The sequence below is a fragment of the Ischnura elegans genome, chromosome 4 (assembly GCF_921293095.1).
Source record: "Ischnura elegans chromosome 4, ioIscEleg1.1, whole genome shotgun sequence".
In the NCBI taxonomy this organism is placed as follows: Eukaryota; Metazoa; Arthropoda; class Insecta; order Odonata; family Coenagrionidae; genus Ischnura; species Ischnura elegans.
In genome coordinates this window covers 48,010,482-48,036,201 of record NC_060249.1, presented here as the reverse complement: position 1 = coordinate 48,036,201, position 25,720 = coordinate 48,010,482, and the positions used below count along the sequence as shown (strand labels likewise).

The following is a 25,720-nucleotide window of genomic DNA, read 5'->3' as shown; positions in this document are numbered from 1 at the left end:
TATCGAATGATAACAAAAGATACATCCCACTAATTTTATCTAGCAGCTTGCTACACGATGATGACGAATTTGTAATGAAGTACCTGATGATAATTTTGTAACAATCGAAAGACGTGTTGTAAGCTGTTAAAATAAAATTAGTGGGCAGCACAATATGTTTTTTTTACCATTAAAAAATGCGACTTTTTGGAGGTAACAATAATCCGCACTATTCAACAAACTATATTTAAAAACTTTTAACATTTACAGCACTATACAAATATTTGCACCTATCACGGCAGCCAATTTTCACTGAATGTTTGACATGAAATACGCTAAGGGATTGATACAGAGGGCCGAACGACTTACTTTTTATCCATTCTTTGCTATCAAACAATTATCACAAGGGGTGAATTTACAATAAACAACCCAAGTAGGAATGGAAATACCGATTGCTGATGTATAAAGATGTGCAATGGTAAACCTACGACTAATTGGAGGTAACAATAGTTTTAACTATTCCACAAATTACATTAAACAACTTTAAAAATTCGAGGCGCTTTACAAATATTTACAGCTATCATGGCCACCGATTCTAACAGAATGTTTGACATGAAATACGCCAAAGGATTAAAAGAGTGTTGATTCAGAGTTAATCTTGTGGTATTCTAACATATTTCATATTAAAACTTGCAGGCGATTTTCCAAAAAAAACTTTAATTATCGTTACAACCAATTTCAATACGTTTTGTACTGTCGTAGGATATCACCAAAAATGTCGCATATTATGGTAGAATTATGCAAAACGCATTGAATCCACGGAGAAAAAAAATCATTCGCTTTGACCGGGATTCGTACCCGGATCCCTCGATATAAGTTTTTTTTTGCGTGGATTTTTCGCACAATTTGTGCATTGCGGGTAACTCCGTAAAGTTATCACCGTGGCTGGTCCCGGTATACTTAAATTAGTATAGAATCCAATCATTTAGGGAACGTTTAGGTATTTGAGGAAAATTGTAAGAGAGATGTACTTTACAATATGAATTTACTACTTCATAAACAAGTTAAACAGAGTAAAAATAAGTTCTTTACAACCTCGATCACTGAAAAGAAGGCACATTTTGGTTGGGAAAAAATTGGCAAACGCAATCGGTAAACTGGAAGTTTCCAAGTAGGCTTCCGCGGAGATTATGATGAATTCTGCTGGTTTTTCCGGGTATTCTTCCGCGTTTATCCATTTGTAGGACGATATTTCGCCAACGTTCCAGTTGGCTTCCTCAGGTCCACTGAAGTGTTGATGCAGAACACTGCATCTGCATCTGCATCATGAATTTCTGCATCAACACTTCAGTGGACCTGAGGAAGCCAACTGGAACGTTGGCGAAATATCGTCCTACAAATGGATAAACGCGGAAGAATACCCGGAAAAACCAGCAGAATTCATCATAATCTCCGCGGAAGCCTACTTGGAAACTTTAGGAAATTCTTCGGGGAAGAAATTTCCAGGGACAGCAGGAGGTTCGAGAAACTTCGTAAGAAGAAGGGGAAGCTCTTATCTTCTTTGGCTTTTCTTGAGCGATGCAGAGACTCCAAAACCACCCCTGCCTTTGTCGAGGTCAAACACCACATTCAGTCGACCAATCAGGGCACACCTCGAGAAAAAAGGCGGCAAACGGGGTGTATATAAGATGAACAAATTCTGCATCAACACTTCAGTGGACCTGAGGAAGCCAACTGGAACGTTGGCGAAATATCGTCCTACAAATGGATAAACGCGGAAGAATACCCGGAAAAACCAGCAGAATTCAGGTAAACTGGAAGTTAAAATTAGGTGTAAAAGATGGAGAATTTGACCGAAATTTTCAACTCTAAAGCTTTGAAATGCCATATCCAATATTAAATGAAAATGCAAAGCATTAAAAAAAATGCAGGCAATTTATAGCCCTCTAGTGGGAGATGAAATTGAAGATGAGATAAAGCATGAAACATTAGCAATAAATATGGAAAAAATGAAAGGAATCCACTAGCAATATCTAAGAAGGAAAACAGCGAGTACGTGGAATATGCCTATTAAATTCGATGGATGGGATTCCAGGTTTATAGGAAAATGCTGGAGGAAATTTTGGGCATTCCAACACAGAGACATTACAGAGCTTCACTCTGGAAAGGGCTCGTTAAAAGCGATGGAAAACACGAACATTAGCATGACTACTTAAGGCAAGTGCAATTGAAACCAGTAATAAAAGCCCCCTTCACTGAGCGAAGAGAAATAATTAACAGGCTGCGAAAAACTACCGCTACAAAATGAAGACTGTATCGAAGAAAACTAAGTCGCTTGCCACTTCATTTAAAGACGAAATTCCTTAAAACCCTGGTTTCAAAATATATCTTCTTTAATGCATCGTATTTCCACGGAAAGGAACTAATTCATTTCCCGATCATTTACTTTGAACATTACGGCTAAAATAATACTCCTGAAATTTATCTTGCATTGTAGTTTTTAATCCCACATGGACTAAAAGTGTTCTTAAATTCATGATATGTTAAAAATTCTACTTTTTTCAGCGAGAAAGCAGTAAGAAGGTAGCAAACACCCAAACTACCCATCCCCAAGCAGTGAAACAGGGAAATTATAACAAGTACAGGGGAAATTACTTCTAAATGGCTGACATATGTGCTTCAGGAATTAAAATACATGCAACTTTTAATAAACAACAATAATTCCCACAAAATTAATGAACACTAAAAGCCATCAAAAGTAAACGCTCATTATCAATTCACTAATATACAAGCTGAATCAATTTTTAATTTAAATTAACAATATTCTTACACCGATATGAACATGAGTGTTTCTCAGTTGACGATTCTGGAAATAGTAATAAAAAAGTAGCAGAAGAAAAAGGCAGCATAGGCAAAAAAGGCAAAAGGATATCTGTTCGCACGAAAGTAAACAAAGAGTAGGGCACGATACTAAATTCATTTTTTCCTGACGACCACACTCAAACGTACATACAAGAGCCAGAAACTAGGATTAGAGAATTTTCAGGCAAATTTTTCACGCGAAAATTACATCGAGAAAAAAATCATTCGCCTTGAACGAGATTCGAACCTAATCTCCGGATTTCCGATCGATTACTTTAGCCAGTTAAGCTACCGAGGCGTCTTTCCCATTTTTGGAAATTTGTTACCGCTAATCTGAGCCTCATTTAGGTTAAAGTTAGTAAGAAATGCTGTTTGCGCCATACAAAAGGCCTAGTTTACACAGTGCGAGCTAGTCCGAGCTGTCCTAGTCAGTTACTACTGCGCAGCTACTCCCACCGTGTGACCGCATCATACGAGTTACTGTGACGTGCGAGTCGGTCAGTAACTCGCATTCGAGTTACTACAACATTTTTTGTTTTTACTCGCCTTCCCCCACCACGCCACAAGCAGCAGGTTGCATATCACTCGGACGTCAACTTGTAAGGTAATGCGAAATGACGGTAGCTCGTTAGTCCGGGACCACGCCAGGTGCCTCCTTCGCATTTCTGTGTTTAAATAAGTGGTTAAAAACGAGACATGGAAGACAAATGGGTTTCTAAACAAATAAAGTTTAGTGGAGTTACACAAGGACCAAGCCAACTTACTGAATAGTTTGAATCCCAATTATAAGAAAGAGATTTGCGTAAAGCCTCGATTGAACACATTCGCATGGAATTGGGTTTGAAACGACACTGAAATGATACGTGTGCACACGTGTAGTAACTGTCTACTTTCACGCCACCAGCTCGCACTAGTGTGACTGAGAGAGGCGAGTTGAGCTACTGTCATGCGAATACCCAGGTCCAGTAGCTGTCTACTGTCAGGTCAGCAATTCGTATTGCATAACTGCGACCTAAGAACCGTACCGGTTTCTAAGGAGACCTAGCCACCATCGAAGGGCTGGTAAGCGGCAAATTTTTAGGAAAACAAGTACACAGATGGGGTACGATGCTATGGGAACTTCACATCGGAATGAGAATTCGGGGGGGTTGGTTAGCATGGACGTTGGTAGTTGGGAGCAAAGAGGGGATCGGTGGGTGGTCGGGCCCATTCCGCAATCTCCGGGTCCCCATGCGTAATCTTGGGGTAATGAAAATTCCGTTTCCTAAGGGCGGACTCCCCGCACCCTACGCCGCCGCTGCAGAATGAGGTTTTCTCGGGGAGGGCAAAGGTATGCGATCAGGATGAGATGTTCGGTGGAGTAGGCGCACTCCGTTGGAAGATTCCGACCCACGTGCGCCACGAGGCGAAACGCAAAACTTCCATCTCACACCACCGCTCCCTCTGTGGCGTGGTGATCAAACCAACCCAGGGACCGATTCACTTTCACCCCCAAACGCAACACAGCATCCAGCAATCAACCCCAAATGCGAGGACGAAATCGCTCCGTCGGGACCTCAGCTACGTCGTTCCACAAGAATCAAGTCGTCATAGTAATCAAGAGTGGCCGCTGTTACGCAAAAAATAAAATGCACTGATTAATAAGAAACTACTGGAAAATAAAAGGAGACTTCGTTGATTTCCGCTGATTTATTTTAATAAATACCACGAATAAATCAGTGGAAGTCTACTTTTCATTTTCGAATATTAACTTCCACATGCAGAAAAGTTTCTCGGGTTTTCCCCCGGTTGATGTCGTCCATGTCTCCCTACGTTTCGTTCAGCGACTTGCTGATCGAAACGTCGGGAGACATGGACGACAGAGAAACTTCTGCAACTCATACGCCGGGAAAACCTAATATCATACATTAACTTCCAAATATTTGAGCCTTATACAATCGAATAAAGAAACTACTGCATTCAATGTGGCAACTATCAGAATTTTTGACGAAACATTTACGAAATTCGATAAATATTCCACGCATATGAAAACATACCGATTTATCATTAATGAAATTATACGGAAAATTGCACCTTGACTCTTCAGATAATTTCAATCAGCATTAATCAGAGTTTTTGAAGAAAAATGCAGGTGATTCGATGAATATTCTCCGTTTATGAAAACATACCGATTGGTCATAATAGATATTATACGGGAAAATTACACTTTAACGTTTCAAGTCTTTAATATCAAGAGTAATAGGCCTTTTTAAGATTCACAACCACTTAGAGGAACACCACATATATGCGGAAATTGAAGCGAAAACCAGCTGAAAACGATGCATAACATTTGCACGGCAGGTAAAATTGGCATTGGAGTAAATATAATATAAGCTGATCGTTGTCGATACATTCATTGAGTCGATACTTTCCTCATATCAATCTTAAGAATCTTGGCCAGAGATGGTAGTGATTACAATGAAAAATAACGAACTGCGTTAAGGCGTGCCTATAATTTGCATCAAATTTAATTTTATACCTCATACCGAAAGATTCCGAAAAATTTCTTGCTCTTTGTGTATAAAACTAGCAAGTAATTTATCATTAGCAGGTAACTGCTTGGTTGAGTAATAAAACTCAAGGCAGAAACCATAATTTACACGGAATTTATAACTATTTGGTTTGCATAACTATTTGTTTGACTTTGATGAGCTCAAAAAAGTTGAACATCTCCACAAACCATTTCGACCGAAGGATTCGAGCCCGAGGCCATAAACGTCGTCGAGCGACCAGAGGGTCGAAATCTATTAACTTTTAACGACGGAAAAAGAAGATTTAAAACAAAAAAAGAATCGAGACAGCACGCACCATTAAAGCCGCGACGCAATCGCATACCCCAGGCGCGTTAATTCCGAACAAAAATGCAGATCCCACCACTCCCCATTCCCACTTGGTTTTTCCAGCCTTTTTCAATTATTTCCGACTCGGAGAGTTTCCCTTGCGGGGAGCGCTAATTCCGCGGCCGGCGGCGCTATCGGCGTCGACCGCCTCTCGGACGGATTTCCGGCGAAATCGGCGGGATTCGTTTCTCGTTTTGTCTCCAACCCTTCCCGGCTATCCCCGCCCGCCCGGCAAAAACCCTGACTTGGTCGCGCATCGCTTCAGCTCTAATTCCTACATCACGGAGAATCGTTGAGGAGAATATATAAAACCGCCACTGGCATTCATATTAATCGCCGTATTTTTGCCAAATGAATATCTCTGCACAGTTACTCATAGAGAATGCCTTTGGGGCATAGTGATATAGTGACTTTACGTGTGTGGTTAACCTGAATTGTGGGCCCGACAGCTATTATTTTCCAAAATGGAAAAAAATATCTTTTGTAGTTTCTTTTGTCTGTTCATTTTGTAGCTTTTTGAAACATGCAGTTTTTAGCTTGTAGATTTAAGTGTATAGTTAGATGTGCTTCACACTGATGGACTATTACATGGTTGCCCGTATTATTTCTACCATCGAAAAAAGTTATTATTCATTATGATCACACCATTCATTTCACCATTGTGGGTAATTAAACATATCGATGGCCAAGTTCTAACAACACGTACCTCAGAATTTGGCCGGTTCGAGTTAATACTGTTAATAAAAAATAAAACTCAAGCAAAAACAACTCATTGTTTGCAAATTTATGCTTCTTTCTCAGAGCTATGTATTTTTGGTTTTTAATTTCAATTAATAATTATGTACAATAAAAAAATAAATCGTTTTTTTTTTTGCTCTCATGAAAAGTTGCTATTTTTGAGATACGTGTTGTTATAACTTAGCCATCGATAGCTTCCTCGGAGAAGATTTAAGCGGATTGCAGAATACTAAGGGGGAGATATCACTAAACCTATCACTACAACCACGTAATGCTGAAATCCAACAACGACAAGTTTGGCGACCAAGAATACACCCTCAACAACTCGGCAAACTCAAAATTGGTCACGCTATGCATGCACTCCATGACTGATATGCTGAAGAGCAATTGAGGATGCACAGAACATCAGTTCCACTGAAATTTACATTCTCATTCATTCTATCATCGGAAAGTCTCCGCAAAACTACTACTATTGAAAGGCCTTGAGTACGTTTGTTCCATCCTCAATATTGGACTCAACAACCAATCACTCAAAATTTCCACACCGTATAATATTTTTATTTAAAGATTTTATCTCATTCATGGCTTACCTTTTGAATGCGATTATGAAAATTGCTAACGGAAGTATTAATAGTATTCTAATTGTTTTTAAATAAAAAAAATGACTTATTTAAAAATACCTTTCGCGCTGGCATTTCCCGGGGGATCATAACCAACTTATCAGTACACCCAAGTATTGCGCCAGTCCATGAAAGTTTACTTAGCCGACAATAGAGGCAATCGACCAGGGAATTCCACTCACTTATAGCAGGGGAGAAAGAGGACAATTTTTTTACGTACCTGTCTTTTGGTTACCAGAAGTTCCCTACGGAGTTCTAGTACTTAGAAATCCGGGAAGGGTTTATCTCAGGATGACCAGATATTTAAATTCAATTCGCACATAGGACCACCCACGCGCTCACTTTCCGTAGCCTTACATGTTGCGCCCTGAATCTGGCAAGTTTCTGTTGCATTGGAGGTGAGTCCAAAGGGGTCCATATTCATTACCTTTCAAATATCGGATTACCTCCACATAAATCAAAACATAAAACGCCTCAGGGCTACGGTTTTTCTTTGACTAAAGTATTTGTGTTGTTCCTGAATACGGCACACTACATCAATTTCTCTAGCCAAAATAGGAGCAAAGCGCTTTGAAATCTAAATTTAACTATTACACACAAAGTCAAAATTTCAAAAGTCCGAATTCTGCAGCTGGAATTAAGATAAAAATTTTCAATTTAATGTCGTGAATTCGAAAGGTTACTATTTTACAAATCGAGTCAATTCAAATACCTTCCTCAAAGCTCAATAGCTTGAAAAGTAGGCAAAGAATCGAAAAACGGAAAAATATGGGTCTCCTAAATTTGACAAACCCTATCGCAATAGAAAATAATAATAAAAAAATTTGTACGAGACGATTTAAAAAGAAATCGTTCAATTTACGCAGAACCTTTGGTGCTCGTAGCCAGTTTTAAAGCGAGAACGGACGATCCTAACACCACGCACAATGGAAATTACGTAGGTACCTTGCGTTCCGTCGAGTGATATTTTTTCACCCCCTCACGCGTCAACTAGCAGATCACGACCGCAGTGCAATCGCGAAGCCAATGCCCCTCACCAAACAGCCGGCCTCGCGACAAAAGATTAATCTGCCACGCGCTCGATAGCAACCCTTTGGAACGAACAACCGCAACCCCTTTTCCCCACGACAAAGAATATTGGACATCGTAAACCCAGTAGGCAATGATAAAAAAGACAGGGGAAAGGAATGGGAACGGGTATGCGATGGAATGAAATAAAATGCTTAAAGTAGAAAATAATTGTAATTGAGGCAAAGCGGACACGAATTTATTTTATAATTATTACTATTTTAGGATTTAGGGGTCGCTTCATGAGGGTGAAATTGTGCCCCAAGAGCAGAGAATAATATTTGTCCATCCTTCATGGTGGAATAAGTCCCACAAGACTTGAGAAAACTAACAGCGTAAACTTTGTCTTCATATATTTGCTTAGACAAATTGTTCATATGAATAGGTGGATATAAAAATTGAAACTGAACTTAGTTCATGCTAGATTAAAATGAACCTTTCTGGCGTTTACACGCGGAGTAATGACCTGTCTGCGCAGTGCATTTACGAGTTTCAGAATTTACAAAAAACGAAGTATTTTCCTTCTGTTTTACAGCATTGAGAGTTAAATTATTTAATAATTACGATTTGTTTGGGCTTAAATTTCCACTCAATCCTATAATAAAATTTGAAAATATTTCCTAGAGCTAAATCAGGAAAATTCACAGTAAGACAGATGATTCTGTAAGACTCAGAAGATTCTGTCATACAGAAGATTCTTTAAGACAGAAAATATATGAAAATAAACTAACTGATATCCGTGGATAAAAAATTGAGCAACTCGTATTCGATCGGAATCATGTCGGTTATCACCGTTAAGGCACTGCCACCGGACAGCGACTCTACGCTTCCCTGAGATTTCGGACAATACAACAGATTTCAGCTTTCCAATTGCCACATACCTAAACCCTAAGACCTAAAATGGGTACCGCAGCGCTCATATAAAAGATAACGATGCTCGACAGCCGAAGTCCCCTATGCAATACTTTCTTGTTAAGGCGACGGTGACTTGAACTTTTTTCACGTTTTGGCAATATGACAAACGAATTTCAGCCATTAGTCAATCACAATTAATGGAATGAATTGTCTACTCTTCCGCGGAAAAGTCATGGTGCGGGTAGATAAGAGGAGTATAAAACCACGGCCACGATGGCGGGACACACAAATGCCGAAAGGGATCATCCAAACATCGCGCGAAGTGATTTAGCAGAGCTGCTGGTGAAAAGTCAAGTCTCTGGAATTCATAATCCGGCGCGTTATCCCACAGAATGCTACGACCTTACATGGTAAATACTGAATTTATACATTTTAGAACCGTGTCAGCGTATATACTTTACGATAATTAACGTATTTCAGCGCAATACAACAGCACACTACTTTGCAAGACTTTTTACGATCAATCAAGAGATTTTTTACTGTCATTAATACAATTTTTTTGGAAAGACTATATTACTCACGAATTAACATAACAAAAAAATCTATCAGATAATTGGCTTAATTTGGCTTCATTAACTATTTTACTATTACTATCCAATAATTTTCCCCGCTTTGACTGCAACGTCACAACTTCCACCGAATATATAGTAGTTTGAATAGAATTGACCACACTAAACTGAATGCACGGCAGCTGTGTGCAATTTTGCAATTAATTCATTGGAGCAGAAAAATTGTTTTGCCCCTTTAACGGCTGTGATAGAACACATTGTCGCTCCATATTGCTGCAAACTGTTACCTATTGAATCCGTATCCGCATGGCAGAGGGCGGAGGAAAGCGACATTGAAATGGAAACAAGGCAACGCAGCGACGCGTTCCAAAGCAAACAGATGCATTGCAGTTTCGTGTGATTAAATGGATACGGTTGTGATACCTCCACCTTCCTTGTATCCGCACCTCCCCACGATTTATGTTTGAATTTGAATCACGTACGCAAACAGACGCCGATTCCGCCATAGATTTCGGCGCACGAGGAGAGAGATTTAACCTTTCGCACATAGCGACCGAGTGGCGTATTGTTAAGCCTTCTGTTTGTTCATTATTTGGATGCGTTTCAACAACGGGATCGATCTATTACATAATAACGTAATATTAAATTTCAGCATTGCGGCATTAAATTGATGATGTCCAATTAGAATAGAAGCTTAGCAGCGAAAGTGATCTGAAGAGACCCCAGATTTATAAAGCAGGATAAAAGTCATGTCCACCAGCATTAAATTATACCAAAATGCATAAATACCCGTTGTTAATGACTAAAATGCGAAATATAAGCTTTAAATTTTCCTTTTTTTGCGGTCATCAAAACCTTCTTAACGTCAGTTACGATTTATTAAAACTTATATTTATGTAATATCGATAACGAATATTTAGTTGTGTTGTAGTCAATGCATTTTTTTCTTGTGAAGCCTCGCTATAATTTCTTGAAAAGCTAATAAATTTACGTAGTTGTATCGCTGATATGGAAAATTTTATAAAAAGTGATATTCACTTTCAGAGAAAAACGTGATATATGATTTCTTTTCATTGCTCTTATTAGTTATTCTAGAGAATAATGAACATTTCTTCATTCATGAATGATTATACATTTTTACGTACCGGCGAAGATAAAGCAATGCTAGTAGAAACAGTAGAGATTTTCAGAAGGGCGGATATATTTCACGAATGGAATTTTTAATTCAATAAAGTATTAAAAGAAAGTATTTTAAAAGACACCCCATGAGCTTTATAAGACCTTATAAGTTTTGTGCCGTTTAATAAAAAACTCTTGCATGATTCAAAATGTCATAAAAACAACCTAATTTAGGGTATTTACCCTGGAAATAGGTAATCTCCTTTTCCGAACATTTTCTCAATCTACCTTTGACCTTCCACAGACCCAACCGATCACATTTCTAGAACTGACTATCAACCCTCTGGCAGACTTGGAGAGAAAGTGAAGGAGTATGAAGACTAGAAAACAATATGGGACATGAAATGATACAGTCCGGATTCCCAAAATAAAGTCTCGTATATTAAAATATGCAGGGAGGGTTCGTTGGAGAAAAGTGGGCCATTTAAAGACGGGACATGGGGAAATGGCTGCAGAGAATCATAAAAAAAGAGGACAGATGCCTCGAAGAATGGGACGCAGGAAGGATGTTCAAGACTCGGCTCAAATAATCGACTTTTATTACGCAATACGAAAAAATACTCTCTATTGAATTCCATAAAAATCCTGTCCTAAAACTAAATGAAATTATACAGGAACAGTTATCTCAATTCCGGAGCGCAATTTCTTTAATTTTAGGAAAGTTATTTTGTTCCACGAGCCAACTTAAGGAACGAAAATATATTTTTTTACGAATGAAGAGAATTTATTCAAATTGTATCTTTACATGGAGCACTATATAAAAGACTTTTACTTTACTAACTAAATAACGTAGCGCTCAGGCTGATGAAGTTGGCACATACCCTCTGATCATTAAATCACTTGGCGTATAAACATGTGGTAGTGGTCAGAAGGTTTAGAAAGGAAGCGCTTTTGAGTACGAATTCATTTGTGACTAGATGAATATGCACTTATATCTCATATTTATACCTCTTGTCGCCCTGCTAGTTAATCTGGAGAAGGTTGCGGAAGATTTCTGCCAATGGTAATCTTTGTTTCGCATTTACAAAATATTTCATTCATGGTGGACGAAACACCCTTCCCCACTGCGGTTGGGTCCGTCAATTCTTCCACTGCGAAAGGTAAATTATTCGTACACAATATTGAGATTCGTGGGACAAGATGAGAATAAATCAATGGGCCAAAACAGAGAATCTGTCTTTCCCTCCGCTGATTCACTGACCTGATCTGCGAGATGGTCGGTTATTTTTTCGCAGAGAAACAATAGTATGCAAATTACATTGAAGGGAGCGGATACGGAAATAAATGAACACTGAGGTAACACCAATGAAATGACAGAGGGAGCGATAGGAAGGTGGTTTATCCTCTGTCCACCACTCGAAATAAAAAAAGAAAGTGGGCACGGGGATGACGGATCATTTGGTATTGCGAAGGCTCCGAATGAATATGCTAATCCTTCACCTTACTGGTCACATCACCCCGAGCGAAAAGGCAATTCAGGTAGCAATACATGCGAAAGAGCCAATATTCTCCACGCGAAGCCAATCGAACAGAAAATTCATATTCGGATTTCTTGATCACGTCTATTGAATCCGCAAATAGGCTATAATGAAGTTATGAGGGCCCCTATCATTCCCTCTCCTAGATTGTTTTTTGCCTTATTGCGTGACATTCTAATTTATGCTTAAATTTACTTAATACCATAGCTATCACATAACTTAAGTTACCAGGGTCGATATGGTGGAACTGTTAAATCACGTAAAAAATTATATTTTGCAAAGTCCACTTTAAAAAATAGTTTAATAACCACGTCTCAGTACTATGGGAAACTTTCAAGTCTGAAATTCTACAGTGTATCTATCAGCGTATACGGAGTATATAGCCGCTAAATTTTTAAATTTAAGAGGAAAAAATTGAAATATCATTCTGTAGCACACTAAGTAATTATCGTGAAATTTTCACCATGCGACCTCATAAGGCTAAACATTTATGATTATTGGAAACTATACAATTAACTCATAAGCTATAAAAAAAAGTGTTTTAAATTATATTCCATCCCTTTCAACGACCAAATAAGTTAAGTAATGCACAGTAAAAAAACATCTACTTAGTGATTAAAATCAGTGAAATCATAATACCCTTCGAGCAGGAGGTATGCATCCTCGTAACCAGGGCTGAGTTCTCGTATCACCGCTCAAATATACTGGTTCTGTGGGATTCATTAAGTATGTGTTGTTGCTCAATAGCTCATTGTTGTCAATAGGTTACAAATACTCTGCCATTATTTAGCAAAATACGTCAGTAAAATATACTGATACAATTATTTTCTTCTTATAGAACTTTCCATGACTGTATGAAAAATTATCAATGCTAACAAAAGTTTGATTTTTCTCAACAACTATGATATTACGCAACCCGTTCAGCTTACAATATTTTTCTTACAAATAAGCGATAAAACACGAAGTCACTCCAAGATTAAGGATATTTCAAAACCCTATTAACATTATTGTCTAAATTATAGACATTTGAATATGGATATTTTCTCCTTGTTCGCCCGAATGATAATTTTTGGTGCTCATTTAATGGTTGTAAATTTTATGATGCCTTACAGTTTACACTAAAAACTAAAAAGTGACCAATTTTTAAACCATTCATATGGACCTAACATACGTATTTTTTTAAATAGCCAAGATGGACCCCGCGCCTTTTGTATGAATTTGAATGGAATTGCCCATGAGTAAAGATAAATGGTAACTAGGTGTGGCAATACCTTAGTAACATAACATCAATAAATATGTACAAAGTTAAGAGGTATACCGAGGCTTTTGACATACATGTCAAAATTTTTTGTGTATTCTATTCTGTTCTTATATATATATGTGTGTACTTTAAATTATATTACTGTATAAAAAACGCGATCGTAACATTTTTATGTAAAAATATTGTATATCGTTGTCATCTTTGTATTTTATATTTGTCATGTTTTTTCCTTCATAGCCCTGAGGATGATTTACAATAAATCGAAACGTTGGCTATAACTTGTTTTACATTGACCTAAACTCCAAGAAATATTATAAAATGTATTAAACAAGGTCAAGAATAGAAGAGGAAAAAAATAATAATAAAGATTATAGTGTGACTTCGGAGATTCCAACAGTGTGCAATAAAAATTTTCATTTTCGGTTACGCACAACCGTATGGGTTACTACAGTGAAACTGCTGTCTTTGCCATAACAACCGACGCAGTGGTAACCGAAAATGAAAAATGCTTGTGGTCGGATTCAGCGCATACAATCTCTTTCCAAAGAACCGGCCCCGAAATATACGAAAATTTTCCCCTTTTTCTCCATCTTGTTATGTTCGGGTCGGAAGGGAGGAAAGAGGTATGAAGGTTTCCACCCTCCTAAAAATCACTCGTGTCGTGAACTCCATTAGTGGCCACGCGAGGCTCCCGCCGCCCGTGTATATGAATGCCCGCTGGGGGCGCGCCCTCCACCGCCGGAATCACTCGAAAGACGGCGTCAAAGTGGGAAACGGAGCGAAGGGAAAGAGAAAATAAGGGAGGAAGAGATAAAGCAGAGTAATGAAGGCTGTGGCGTACTCAAGAGATAGGGCAGAATTGCAGAACCTGACAATTTCGAGTCCTCACTTTACTTCAGTGGCTAAGATCTCAGACTCAAGTTGCGTTTGAGTTGGAGCACGTATTTTAGAAACTTACATAATGTACAGTACCTCATTGTATGATGTTGGGCACGATATAGTGGAAGTTCTTTATAACAAGACTTGTCAAGTGTGATAATGTTGTTTGTAACGACGAAACGCGTTGTGTAATAATAAAACTCAGTGGAAATATTACAATATCTTATTTTAATAATCGTTACCAATCATAAATATAATTATAAACCATAATTACAAAACATTAACCGTGGTAAAATTTTAATTCAATTCATTTATACAAACTATTTATATTAACGGTCTCATGTTCATCAAAATCTAGCATTACTGGAGCACAATATCAGTCATGGAAGTATTTTTACGAGAGAATTTTTATTTCGAAAACGTGAGGTGGTTATCTTTGAACTTGGCGACTAAATCTGCGTTGGGACTCAATTAAAGTCTCGTAATACCAACGTGGCAAGTGAGACGAGTTTGAGTCGGGATCACAAGTTGAATCACATTCTGAAATATGGCCCTTTATGGAAACTGGAACGATTTTTGCCTTGTGCACACGTTGCTAAGGCTACCACGTTCATGTGATCCTCCATCACCGACGTACTGTTGTCTAGAAAGATCGCCGATTGGCTGTATCAAACGATAGCGATAATTTACATTTCTGTTTCGATTGGAAATGTAACTTTTATCAAATTCAACGCTCAATCGAAAGGAGGAATATCACGATTTTAATAAAAACTAATTATTATCAGAGCTTACATTACAATTTATTTTACTTGTTTACTTGCTTTAAAAAACCGCAAAAATATCACATTACTTTTCGTCACTGTATGAGGTGATTAAGCAATTGACGATATGCACACGACCAGTCGGTCAATAGATGTCACCCTCCGCGTATTTCAATTGGTAGGTACATAAAATTCGACATTGGCGTCGCTGACGAGTAAAGCGTGTTTTCCGCCTGCTAACTGAAATTTATATTATGCCTATATGTGATCTATCAAATTCATAACTTCTCAATTCTATTTCTTACGGCATAATGACAGTAAATACTGAGACCAAAAGGAACTCGCTCTGCGAAATCTTCGTCGCGCTGCAGACATTCATTAAAACCGATTTATAAGCGACCAATGCGGCAATAGGAATCAATCTTCCTTTCGGATGGAATTGGGCATCCTCCAGTAGTAGCCCCCTTAATAAAAATCCATCGGGTGCGTGGATATGGAAAGAGAAGCGGCGAGCGTGCTAAGGAGGGAGTTCCGAACGACGAAGGCGGTGCGTGCGAAATTGTGAGTGCACGCGAGAGGGGCGAGGTCCCCCAGAGTATCGAGCTGAAAGCCTCTTTGAGTGGAGGAAAAAAAGATGCATGCGTGAATATCCCTCCTCTCTACCACCTCTCCCTCGCAAACCATAAAGTGGTGCTTTTTCCACCTGTCTGCCCTCTCCGCGAGGAAAAATAAAAATAAATTGGTGTGTAAGGGGTTGCAATCGAGAGGAGACCGCAACAGCTATCGACAGCTGCACGGCACAAACCCTAAAACGCTTGATTAATTTTGAAATAAAAAACGCTTCTTTCTCATTATCTACGATTGATTTTGACGGTGACAACCTCCTAAGGTGACTTGATCGCTTTTTACTAGTATGAGAATTGATTCCCTTTTCTCACATCGCCCTTGCTAACAGCGGAGTAATTTTTGGCTATGTGTTGCAGGGTTTTTGTGGAATATTGTCCGCTTAAACTGGTTATTCCATGTCTCTTTGAACTAAAATGCTATTAGATTAATGCAATACCAATATTCTAAAGCGTCAGCACCGACGAAAATATTATTAATTTTTTAAAATTAATTATTAAAATTATTATTATTACCTTTGCGAATTGCTTTTTTCATAGAAAAATCGTGTCTTCACCATATTTTCTCAACTTCAATAAACCATTCTTTAAAGAAATAAATATCCGAGTCTATCTAGTTCATCATTGTAAAAAATGGAAAAATCATTATTTCTCCTAGTTGAAGTTTAGACGATTAAACAAGTTCATTCTTCCAAAATAACATTTTTTAAGACCATGCTGTTTCGCTCAACTGGTCATTTCATGCAAATTTAAATTTCACTTGCGAAAAAGAGAGTAATTTTATTATATTTCGGCAGTAAATGCAGGTCAAAAAACAAGGGACAAATCAGTTTCTTCCGGTCACCATTCCTCGCTGTTGGAATTTCAAGGGAAGCTAATTTTGCATCCCACATCCTACGCCAACCATTGCATCACTCAATCCCATTTCCCACCCTCTCAGTCAAGAGTAGAAAGCAGAAACAAGTCCGATACGAAAAACAAAAACAGGAGGAAAACCATACATTCCTAAACTCGGCCGATCCCCAAAAGGAAGGAAAGAAAACAACGGACGACCACGCAGCGCGCAGCAGCGGGAGCGAGGAGAGCCCTTTAAATACCTCTCGCCGCGGCGGACTCGACTGCAAAATCGTTGACTGGAGGGCGAAATGGTTTTACGCCGCAGCAAAATCCGATAAAGCGGGGAGAATGGAGCCATTACCGAATATCTTCCGGATTCCGTGCGCATTTGGGAGTTCCCCCGAAGCGGGAGGACGAGGAAGGTTGACGGCCGTTGGAGTAAAAGCTTCTCCAGATTTGAACCGATTGAGCGAATCAACAACCATCTCTCTCCCAAATCGGAAATATTCACCCTCTCCCAGGAGTCCAAGCGACTCAACACACCAATCGTGATAGACCAGAATGTATCCGAGTTTACTTGGAAAATATATACACGAGTGCGTGCGCATATTGGCAAAAAAAAAAAGAGGAAGGAATTCTCAGCCTTGCTGAAAGCGGGAATGGCTCTCAGGAAGAACCTCAGATAACTCCCGAGATCTCCATTACATCTAATATCCTAAAAAGGGGAAGCGGGGAAGGAATTTCCTCACAATTTATTACGAAATACATTTATTTAAGTAACCCGAGACTAGTCACCGTGATAACTTTTACGGAGTCACCCGCAATGCACAAATTGTACGAAAAATCCACAGAGGAAAAATCATTCGCCTTGACCGGGATCCCTGTGGATTTTTCGCAGAAATACATTTCTTAAAGTGAGTTCTTCATTCTTCTTCTGACCTCAACCTTATAATTTAGATTTGAATCAAGGGGAGAAGTCTTAAAATTGAAACATAAGCTTTCACGACGATTGAGTTTATTATAAAAATAGCAAGATTATTCCATTTCGCATAATTACAATCCATTCCAATTTTAATCTCTTCCTATCATGATAGGTACGTCCTCCTTTTAATATTTCTTTAATAACGATTTGCATCCAATAATTTTTTGTCCAATGGTTCCGGCTACCAACAAGAGTATGAGAAAATGGATATAGTTTACTAAAAAAAGTTACCGATAATAATTTAACAAAAATATAATTAAAATAGATTGTATATAAATAAAAAATATCCAAATCCAAAAATAGCTGGAATAAAAGATCAGATATAGATAATTTTAACAAAATCTATTGTATCAGTCGAGTTACGAACAATCAACATAGCAAAAAAGGCATGTCAAAATTTTAGTATCTTACATATTTAAATTTACAACTGAATGTTTCTTTTTTATGATAATATTATTGTAAAAAAGATGTTGTAACCCTTTGTTATGTTTATGTACCAAAATAACACCTTCATTCTCATTTCAAGTCCTGATGATGGTTTCATAAAGCGATAAATAAACCAAAAATCCGACAAAACTTGCATTTCAATTTCAATAAAAAACAGTCCAAGGTTCAAATCTAATATAACAATTTTCTTGTCAAAGATTTCCTTCTGGTGATACTAGGTGATATTAATCGGGGTCGAAGATATATCAAGAAAATGTTTCAATTGACTATCACGGGAAATGACGTCCCTATTTCCTCAAACATATACCGGAAATCCACAAAAACTTGGCGCGACTAATTTTATTCTATTTGAACTCAGGTTGGGTTGAAAGTGGGGAAAAATTAAAACGTTTCAACTTACATTCACTTTTTCTGCCATTCCTTTAAGTCTCTGGATGAATTCTGTCGTCGATTTAGCCTTCTCTGATAGCTGCTGTAGATTCTGCGATAATTCCGTCTGAAAAATAAAACAAAATGAATTAGAAAATATTGTATGTTGGTGAAAAATAATTTAAGTTATAGCTTATATATAGTTTAAGACATAGCCGACCATTATGTAACATTTTCTGAAAGGCAATTACGGAAGAGATTTCAACGCTCCTTAAATTCAGTGTTTGAACTCGTTTGTCTAGAAGTCTAAAGGTAATTAATTCAAAAACAATTTTTTTCAATAAAAAGAAACAGTCACTTTTTAATGCTTATATCATTTCGAATACAAAAAAATATTTAATTAAACATCTTGCAGTTGAATAATTTTTCTTTAATTTGAAGACATCAAGCATCATTGAAACAATGCCTGCATCATGATGATGAGTTTTAGGTGCAAGCAAAGATTCATGGAGAAAATTATGGCGAATTAAAAAGGCACACTTAAGCTGTATAAAAGGTTAATTAATTAATGAAAAAGAGGAGATCTGAGAAAAGCCAAGGGTCCGTTTAAAACAGCTGGTAATGCATCCGTGCTTTTGATTACTGACTAAAATGACTTTAATAAGTCAATTACCACTTATTAAATCACTAATTCACTCAAGCCGAAGTTTGGTTTAGAGAACCCAGGGTAGACAACACACCACACTGAGCCGCAGACTAGTAATTTTCACACATCCAGGGAATAGTGATTTTATTTTCTCTGGGCCACTGCACATCGATTGAACTTTTGTTGGGTGTTCACAAAAACCTTAACTAGATCTAAAATCTTGATCCTTAGATTGGTTGCAAAGGGCTGCAACCATCCTCCTATGTATTCGATTTATTTGAAATTGCATCAATGACGAAAATTGTAGGGATTCATTTCCATCTTTCTCTAATACGCAAGAGTTGAGTAAAAACAGCAAGAGGTAACAAGCGAAAACAAGTATATAATTCTTTAATAGCTCATACGTCAAATGGCTAAGCTCGTAAAAAAAAGTAACGAAGAACAACCACCATGCATCCTCCACTTCAAACCCATTAAACACAGAAAACCTTCTCACTTTCTTGGAAAATTCTCAAAATTCGTACTCGGGCCGATAAAAGAAAACGATTAAGCCCGTCAGACGTCATCAGTGATTAATCGAACACACCTGTTGTGAGAATATCTTCTCACCCCATTGGTCAAGATATGAATTGGGAGGCGAGGGAAGAAAAAATGGAATTTCAGACGACATATTGGAATAGATATCCACAGAAAAAACTCATCCATCGTGCAAGCGAACAGTTAATGGTATGGCGTTTTTTTTGCTTCGGTGAAAATCCTAAAGCACGAAATTCGTGAATGTTGTTCAAAAGCAGGTCGACCCCAACAATACGACTTAATTATTTGACGGTATCAATTAAGTATCACATAACAATATTTTTCAAAACACGAGCTATTAAGTTTCGTTCTTCCTCGAGCAATTATCACAATTCACCACAGTAGCCTTTAATGCCAAAAGATTTGTTTGGAGTTTCACCGGAAAATACGTAAATACTAGGACAGATTTCAAGCAACTTCTTCATCAACCTACCTTAGAGTGGTTAGTGCATGTCTCTTTAAATTAAAAGGCTACCAGAATCATGAATAATTACAATTCTAAAGCATCAACATCGACGGAAAAAAATATCATTAGCTCTCCGAATTTCTCTTTCTACGGAGAAATTCTATCTTCAACAAATTTGCTCGCCTTTAATAAACTATGCTATAGTGAAAAAACATCCTTCATTTTTCAAACACAAAAATATCCTTTATTCATAGATAGAATAAAGGATTGATTTTAAATTGATGTTAAAAAGAGAATGTTTTGATTTGAGGGAGGAGAGAAGGTAGGTGGGTCCTTTAAGACATTAGTAAGAGCTGAACTGCCCTTCAGTCAATCTATCCTTGATATTGATCGGCAGTTTTACTCATCCCTGATGTGGGAAAGCACAATGAAAAAGTTCGTCTCCTGTACGAGCCATTCACGCGTCAAGTCACCCATAAGAGCTGTTACAAGGATGGGGCGTTCCCTCCGGGGACAGCGAACGTCCGTGGCTCCCCTAATAATGGAGGTGGTTGAGGTTATCGAAGACAGGACGAAGGGTTGTGCGTAAAGTTGTGTCACCTAGTTCCAGGTGAGACAGATGACATGCACCGCCCGCAGAGAACAATCATCCTCTTCGAAAACGAATATTAAAGTGGAGGATTCTCAAGTAGACCGAAAATTATGCTGACAACCTCCTCGCCATTAAATGGTTCACTAAAATCACCACTAGCGTCACAGACGGGCAGAGATATTCGAATTATGCGGGGGATCACAGGCGGATTTAGGTATGGTATGGTATTTGGAGGAGGCGACCGACAGCTGAGGTCATTTGCGCCATTGGGGAAGGATGGGTAAGGAAGGGTGGAGACTGGAGAGAAACCCGGTGTCGGCATTAGCCTGCTCTTAACGAAAAGCGCCAAGGGGACCACGGCTTAACGTCCCATCCGACGGACGGAGTGTTGCGCTTGAAATGTCCTCCACACGACATTCAAGCAGGGATCGGGCAGTCTCTGAAAATTCTCTGCCACTGCCGGGTTTTGAACCCGAGCCCATGGGATGGGAAGCCAACACTCTAGCAACCACACCAACCCGATCCCCGGCGGATTTTGGGAGGGGCACGTGACCCCCCACCCCCCCAGAAGCTTAAAAAATAGACAAGTTTTTAATACCGTTATCATTACATTCGTTTTATTTTGTGTATTATGTCCCTCAATCATTTAATTTAATATTGATAACTTTCATGTCTAAATAAAGAGAATAGTTTCTACAGTGGGAACGAGGCTACAAGGCGGGCTCGCAAGGATACACTCCTGGGGCAGGGTCTGTAAGCGCTAGCTTTTCACCTCTGCACCGCAGAAGGGGGAGGACATGGAAGGAGAAAGGAAGGAGGCGCCGCCGCGATAGGAGCCCGACGACGCACAGTGGTCCGGATCCGGAAAAAGGTGGACAAAAATCATTTTTTCGACTTTCTTGAAACTCACTTAGACTATAGAAGTTATGTAGTAATATGTCTGGGGTAACACCTTTCATGCTTACTTTTTTATAAAAAAAGTTGCTTGCTAAGATATATTGCGTCAAAGTAGCACTATTTCTAATGGAAACTTGATTGTTCCGTTTTTCGAAAATTACGCATTTTAGATTTATTTTTGGCTTTACGCCGCCGATTATATTCGTAAACTAACTTTGCACTATAGTAATATAGACATTTTACTGTCATAAAATATATATTTCAACCTTATAGAGATGTTGATGATTGCTGTAGAATTATTTGAAGGGGAGTAATTTTTTTAGGAAAAATTCGCATAAATGTTGAGTTATAAAAAAAGTGACGTCGATTTGCGCAAATTCGGCTATTGGTGACAATAAAGTACAGTATTATAAAGATATTAGTAAAGAAATCAGCTGCAAATCTGTGCGAGTTAGCGAACAACAACGATTTATATTCCTAGCCGCGATAGACGTGAGCGTCGACACGCTAGCATCAGCGCAGTGTAGGCACATGGTAAAATGTGTCTCCCAATGTTTCATGGGCCAGAATCACAAAAATAAGAATTTTTTGCATTTTAAAACCTATTTTATACTTTGTAATCATCCAAACTTTATCTGTGTGTGGACCAATAGAATAATTTCGGAACAATTTGAATTAGGTTAAGCGCAGTTGGGACGCTGGGAGAGGAGATAAAATATTTTCTTCGATCGCTTCTCAGAACGACTTCAATCGCGATTTGGTAATAGATTGAAGTAAATACGACAGGCTACATGCACTGCTACCGGGAAAACCAACAACCGCCTTCCCTTTCTTTCAATCCGAACGGGCAAGATACCCGTTATCCGAACACGTGTCGGACCTCAGGGAAGTGGGAAGGGGTCTTTAGCCGGGACATTTTGCCATCTTTTGTCATTTTGCTATTTTGCCACTTGGCGCACCACCCAACTTGAGTTTATTGCTTTTCTAGGGGTTGTCTGGCTTGCAAGTGAAGCTGCACGTGTTAATAGATGAGGTCTTTACCCTCCACCCGCTTCCTTTTGGACGGATTTTATTGCAGGTCCGCCGCTAGTATGTATTTTCGCTCAAAATCCAAACATATCACATTTTCTTTACGGGGTCCAACCCTACCCCAACAAGTTATCCGGGGGAATACCCACATTTCCATTGGTAAAGATTACTCCTCTTTTTAACCCCATCCAAATTTCGGTCGAAACATTTTGGTACCCTTCAGTTTCAACTTTTCTGTCGATGTGAACACATATCCATCACTAATTGCGAAGTCCTATTTTGGCTACAGTTTTTGTGATTTACAGTGATCTCGCAAAGAAGTTATAGTGTTGTGATAGCTAAAAAAATTGTGATTAAGTGATTTATTAGTTCCTGATAACCACATAAATAAGGATTATGGAGCAGGTGTACTATGTTTCATTTATTTCCATTTCTTGTTTCCGTTTTTTTTAATTGGTCTGAGACGAGCCAGCGCTCTGTCTATATTTTCCCTTCTATTTGATATTTAAACTTTTTAGAAAGAATACTGTTGTGTAGCTTTTTGCAAACCTGTGTTTTTTATTGTTGACTGTCAGCAATGTCATGGGCATTTACACGGCGTAAACTGCACGAAAAAATGATGGAGAAAAAAGAGAAAACCATGGATGCTCGAAAAAGGAATTTGAATGCATATCTAGAGAGTTGTTTCAGATTACACGAAGACGAGGAGGCAAAACTAGAGCTTAATAATTTTTTAAAGATGAATTTTTTTTATTCCAACGAGAGAAGATGGCGAGCTAGTTCGCGATCAAACTCTTCTTTTTTGAAGAGGAATTGCACTTGGTTGGACAAAATTGTTGATTTCCCTGATGTTGTATTTCGCAACCTTCAAAGCACCTCAGGTTCGTATTTTCCTTGTATTCTAATGGTGATATGGGGTCCCCTTGGATATTGTTCTAGTAGTCTTATTTTTTAATAGGTACCTACGAATTTAAAAAGAGAATGGGCCTTTTAGTTGATGTGCCGAAGCCAAAATATGGCACATCCAGTGATGGAAACTCAGCTAGGCGCTTCTTCAAAATTTCTCGCCTATCGGCTGAAATTACTGGCGAGGGTCGATATTTTTGAATGCTTTCTATTCATTGTTGCAATATAACATCTTTTTATTATTGCTTTATGCAGTACTTTTCACATGAAATAACATAGTTAATTAATTTTCAGGAGTAGAGGAAGAGTTATTCTTTCATTTCTCAACAATTTTAAGGTCTTTGTCTTGCGGATTTTTGATTGATTCAGTAAAATTTAAAAAGTTCTGTATGGATACAGCGGAAAATTTTGTGAGACATTATGGTTGGTTTTACATGCCACCCACAGTGCACAAAGTGTTAATACATGGTGCAGATGTCATCGAGTCGGCTCTTCTTCCTATTGGAGAACTGTCGGAGGAGGCCCAGGAATCTCGCAATAAAGACATTAGAATATATCGCGAGCATAACGCGAGAAAAATATCTCGACTTCACACTAATGAGGATATTTTCCGGAGACTGATCCTAATATCGGATCCTTTTATTAGCACATTAGGAACTGAACTAAGCAAATACCGGGGCCTTAAAGATCTTCCGCAGGAGGTTCGTGATATCTTGGTCTTGCAAGAGTCTCAAAATTCCTCGAGTGAATAAGAAGAGGAGGATGGGTAGGATTCAGAAGAATCTGATGCTGAACAATTATAATACATAATTGTAAATTTATGAGGAATTAATCATGCTTTTATGAGAATAAAAGAGTCACTTAAATACTATTTTGACACTTATTTAGTAATTACTTTTTAGTCCATACAGAAGAATCTCACAAAATCTGGAAATCGCACCTCTTTAACGTAAGTCAATGCACCCAAAAACCCTACTTTTAGCCGATTTTTTGTTTATTGACTAATTTGAAAGATCATTAACTCATTCTATACAACTAATTATCATTTATTTTCATATTTTATCATGATTACCGTTTATCTATGCAGTCAGCGTTACAATTAGCCAGTTAATAAGTTAAAAATCCACGATATCGCATGAAATAATAGTTTTTTCGTAAAAATAACTGCAGAAATGAAAATAGCTCGCCAAAAAACATGTAGGGAGCAATTTTTAAAGACATCCAACGAAAATCTGATTTTTGTCCAACTTTTTCGCGATCCGGACCACTGTGCGACGCCTCCTGGGACGGGATAGGGAAGGAAGGGATGGGACGAGGAATCCCGCACCTTCACAAAGGCGGGCGGGTCCTACCATCATCGAAACCTGGAAAACCATTTCTGTGCCAGCGATTTTAGAGGATTATTCTAGGAGGAAGAATAATCCAACGATCAAATCGCTAGATAAGAATATTTTCTACAGTAATTGCTGTATTTTGTTTTTAATCTCTAATATGAGAGGACCTGCCAGACCCTCGTGTACCCCCCAGAAAAAATCCTGGATCCGCCCCTGCGAGGGATCTACCATGAGGGCTGTTTACATGGTTGCGTGGTAGCCTAGTGGATAGAGCGCTTGACTGCTGATTGATGATCAAATTCTGAATGGACATTCCCTTGGACATCCCCAACCAAAATCCTTCGAGTACGAGGTGGCCGAGGGATAAATACGTTAGCAGGCCTTAAACCCAGAGCTTTGCCGAGAAGCCAAGAAAATCGTTGGTCATTTCGGAGGCATAATTTTTAAGCCTGTTTGATGCTTGTTTAATCGCAGGATATTTTACAAATCATTCGTGGACGCATTTCTATAAATTTCTAGCGACTAATAAAAGAAAAAAATAATTGGATTTCCTTTTTCCTCTTATTTTACCTCATTTAATTAATGATAAAATACTTCCTGGAGTATAGGTCATAACCTATGACCTATTCTCCAAGAATCATTTTATTATGAAAAGTTTTTATCACGAAAATTTTATTCTTATTATTTTATCATGAAAAAAATAATCTGTAAAAGCGTAAAATTATCAGAATTCAATCCACAATGCACTTACATGGGTCTTGAAAACAAATTATGTCGACTTTTACAAGTGTCTGGGAAAGCAAATTAACCTTCGTTTCCCATACATTCCGGGTTAGGGTAAAGAATTGGAGCGGGACTCCATGCCGGTGGGATAACGTGTGTTTCCAATTTATCAAAAACTTAATTTGTAGACGCTCGAGTTCATGAGTATCTAGCCATGAAAGCTTG

At 38.3% G+C, this 25,720-nt stretch overlaps 1 protein-coding gene across 1 annotated transcript in view; it reads right to left on the bottom strand.

Annotated features, from left to right (window-relative positions):
* LOC124157402 (E3 ubiquitin-protein ligase TRIM9) overlaps positions 1–18,522 on the bottom strand; it is a gene marked incomplete at its 5' end in the record, with an annotated part of 152,644 nt that extends 134,122 nt beyond the window's left edge. Inside the window, one exon of the mRNA XM_046532086.1 lies at positions 18,418–18,522. Coding sequence (XP_046388042.1) covers positions 18,418–18,522 — 105 coding nt within the window. The remainder of the gene's footprint in view (positions 1–18,417) is intronic.
* Between the last annotated feature and the right edge of the window lie 7,198 nt (positions 18,523–25,720).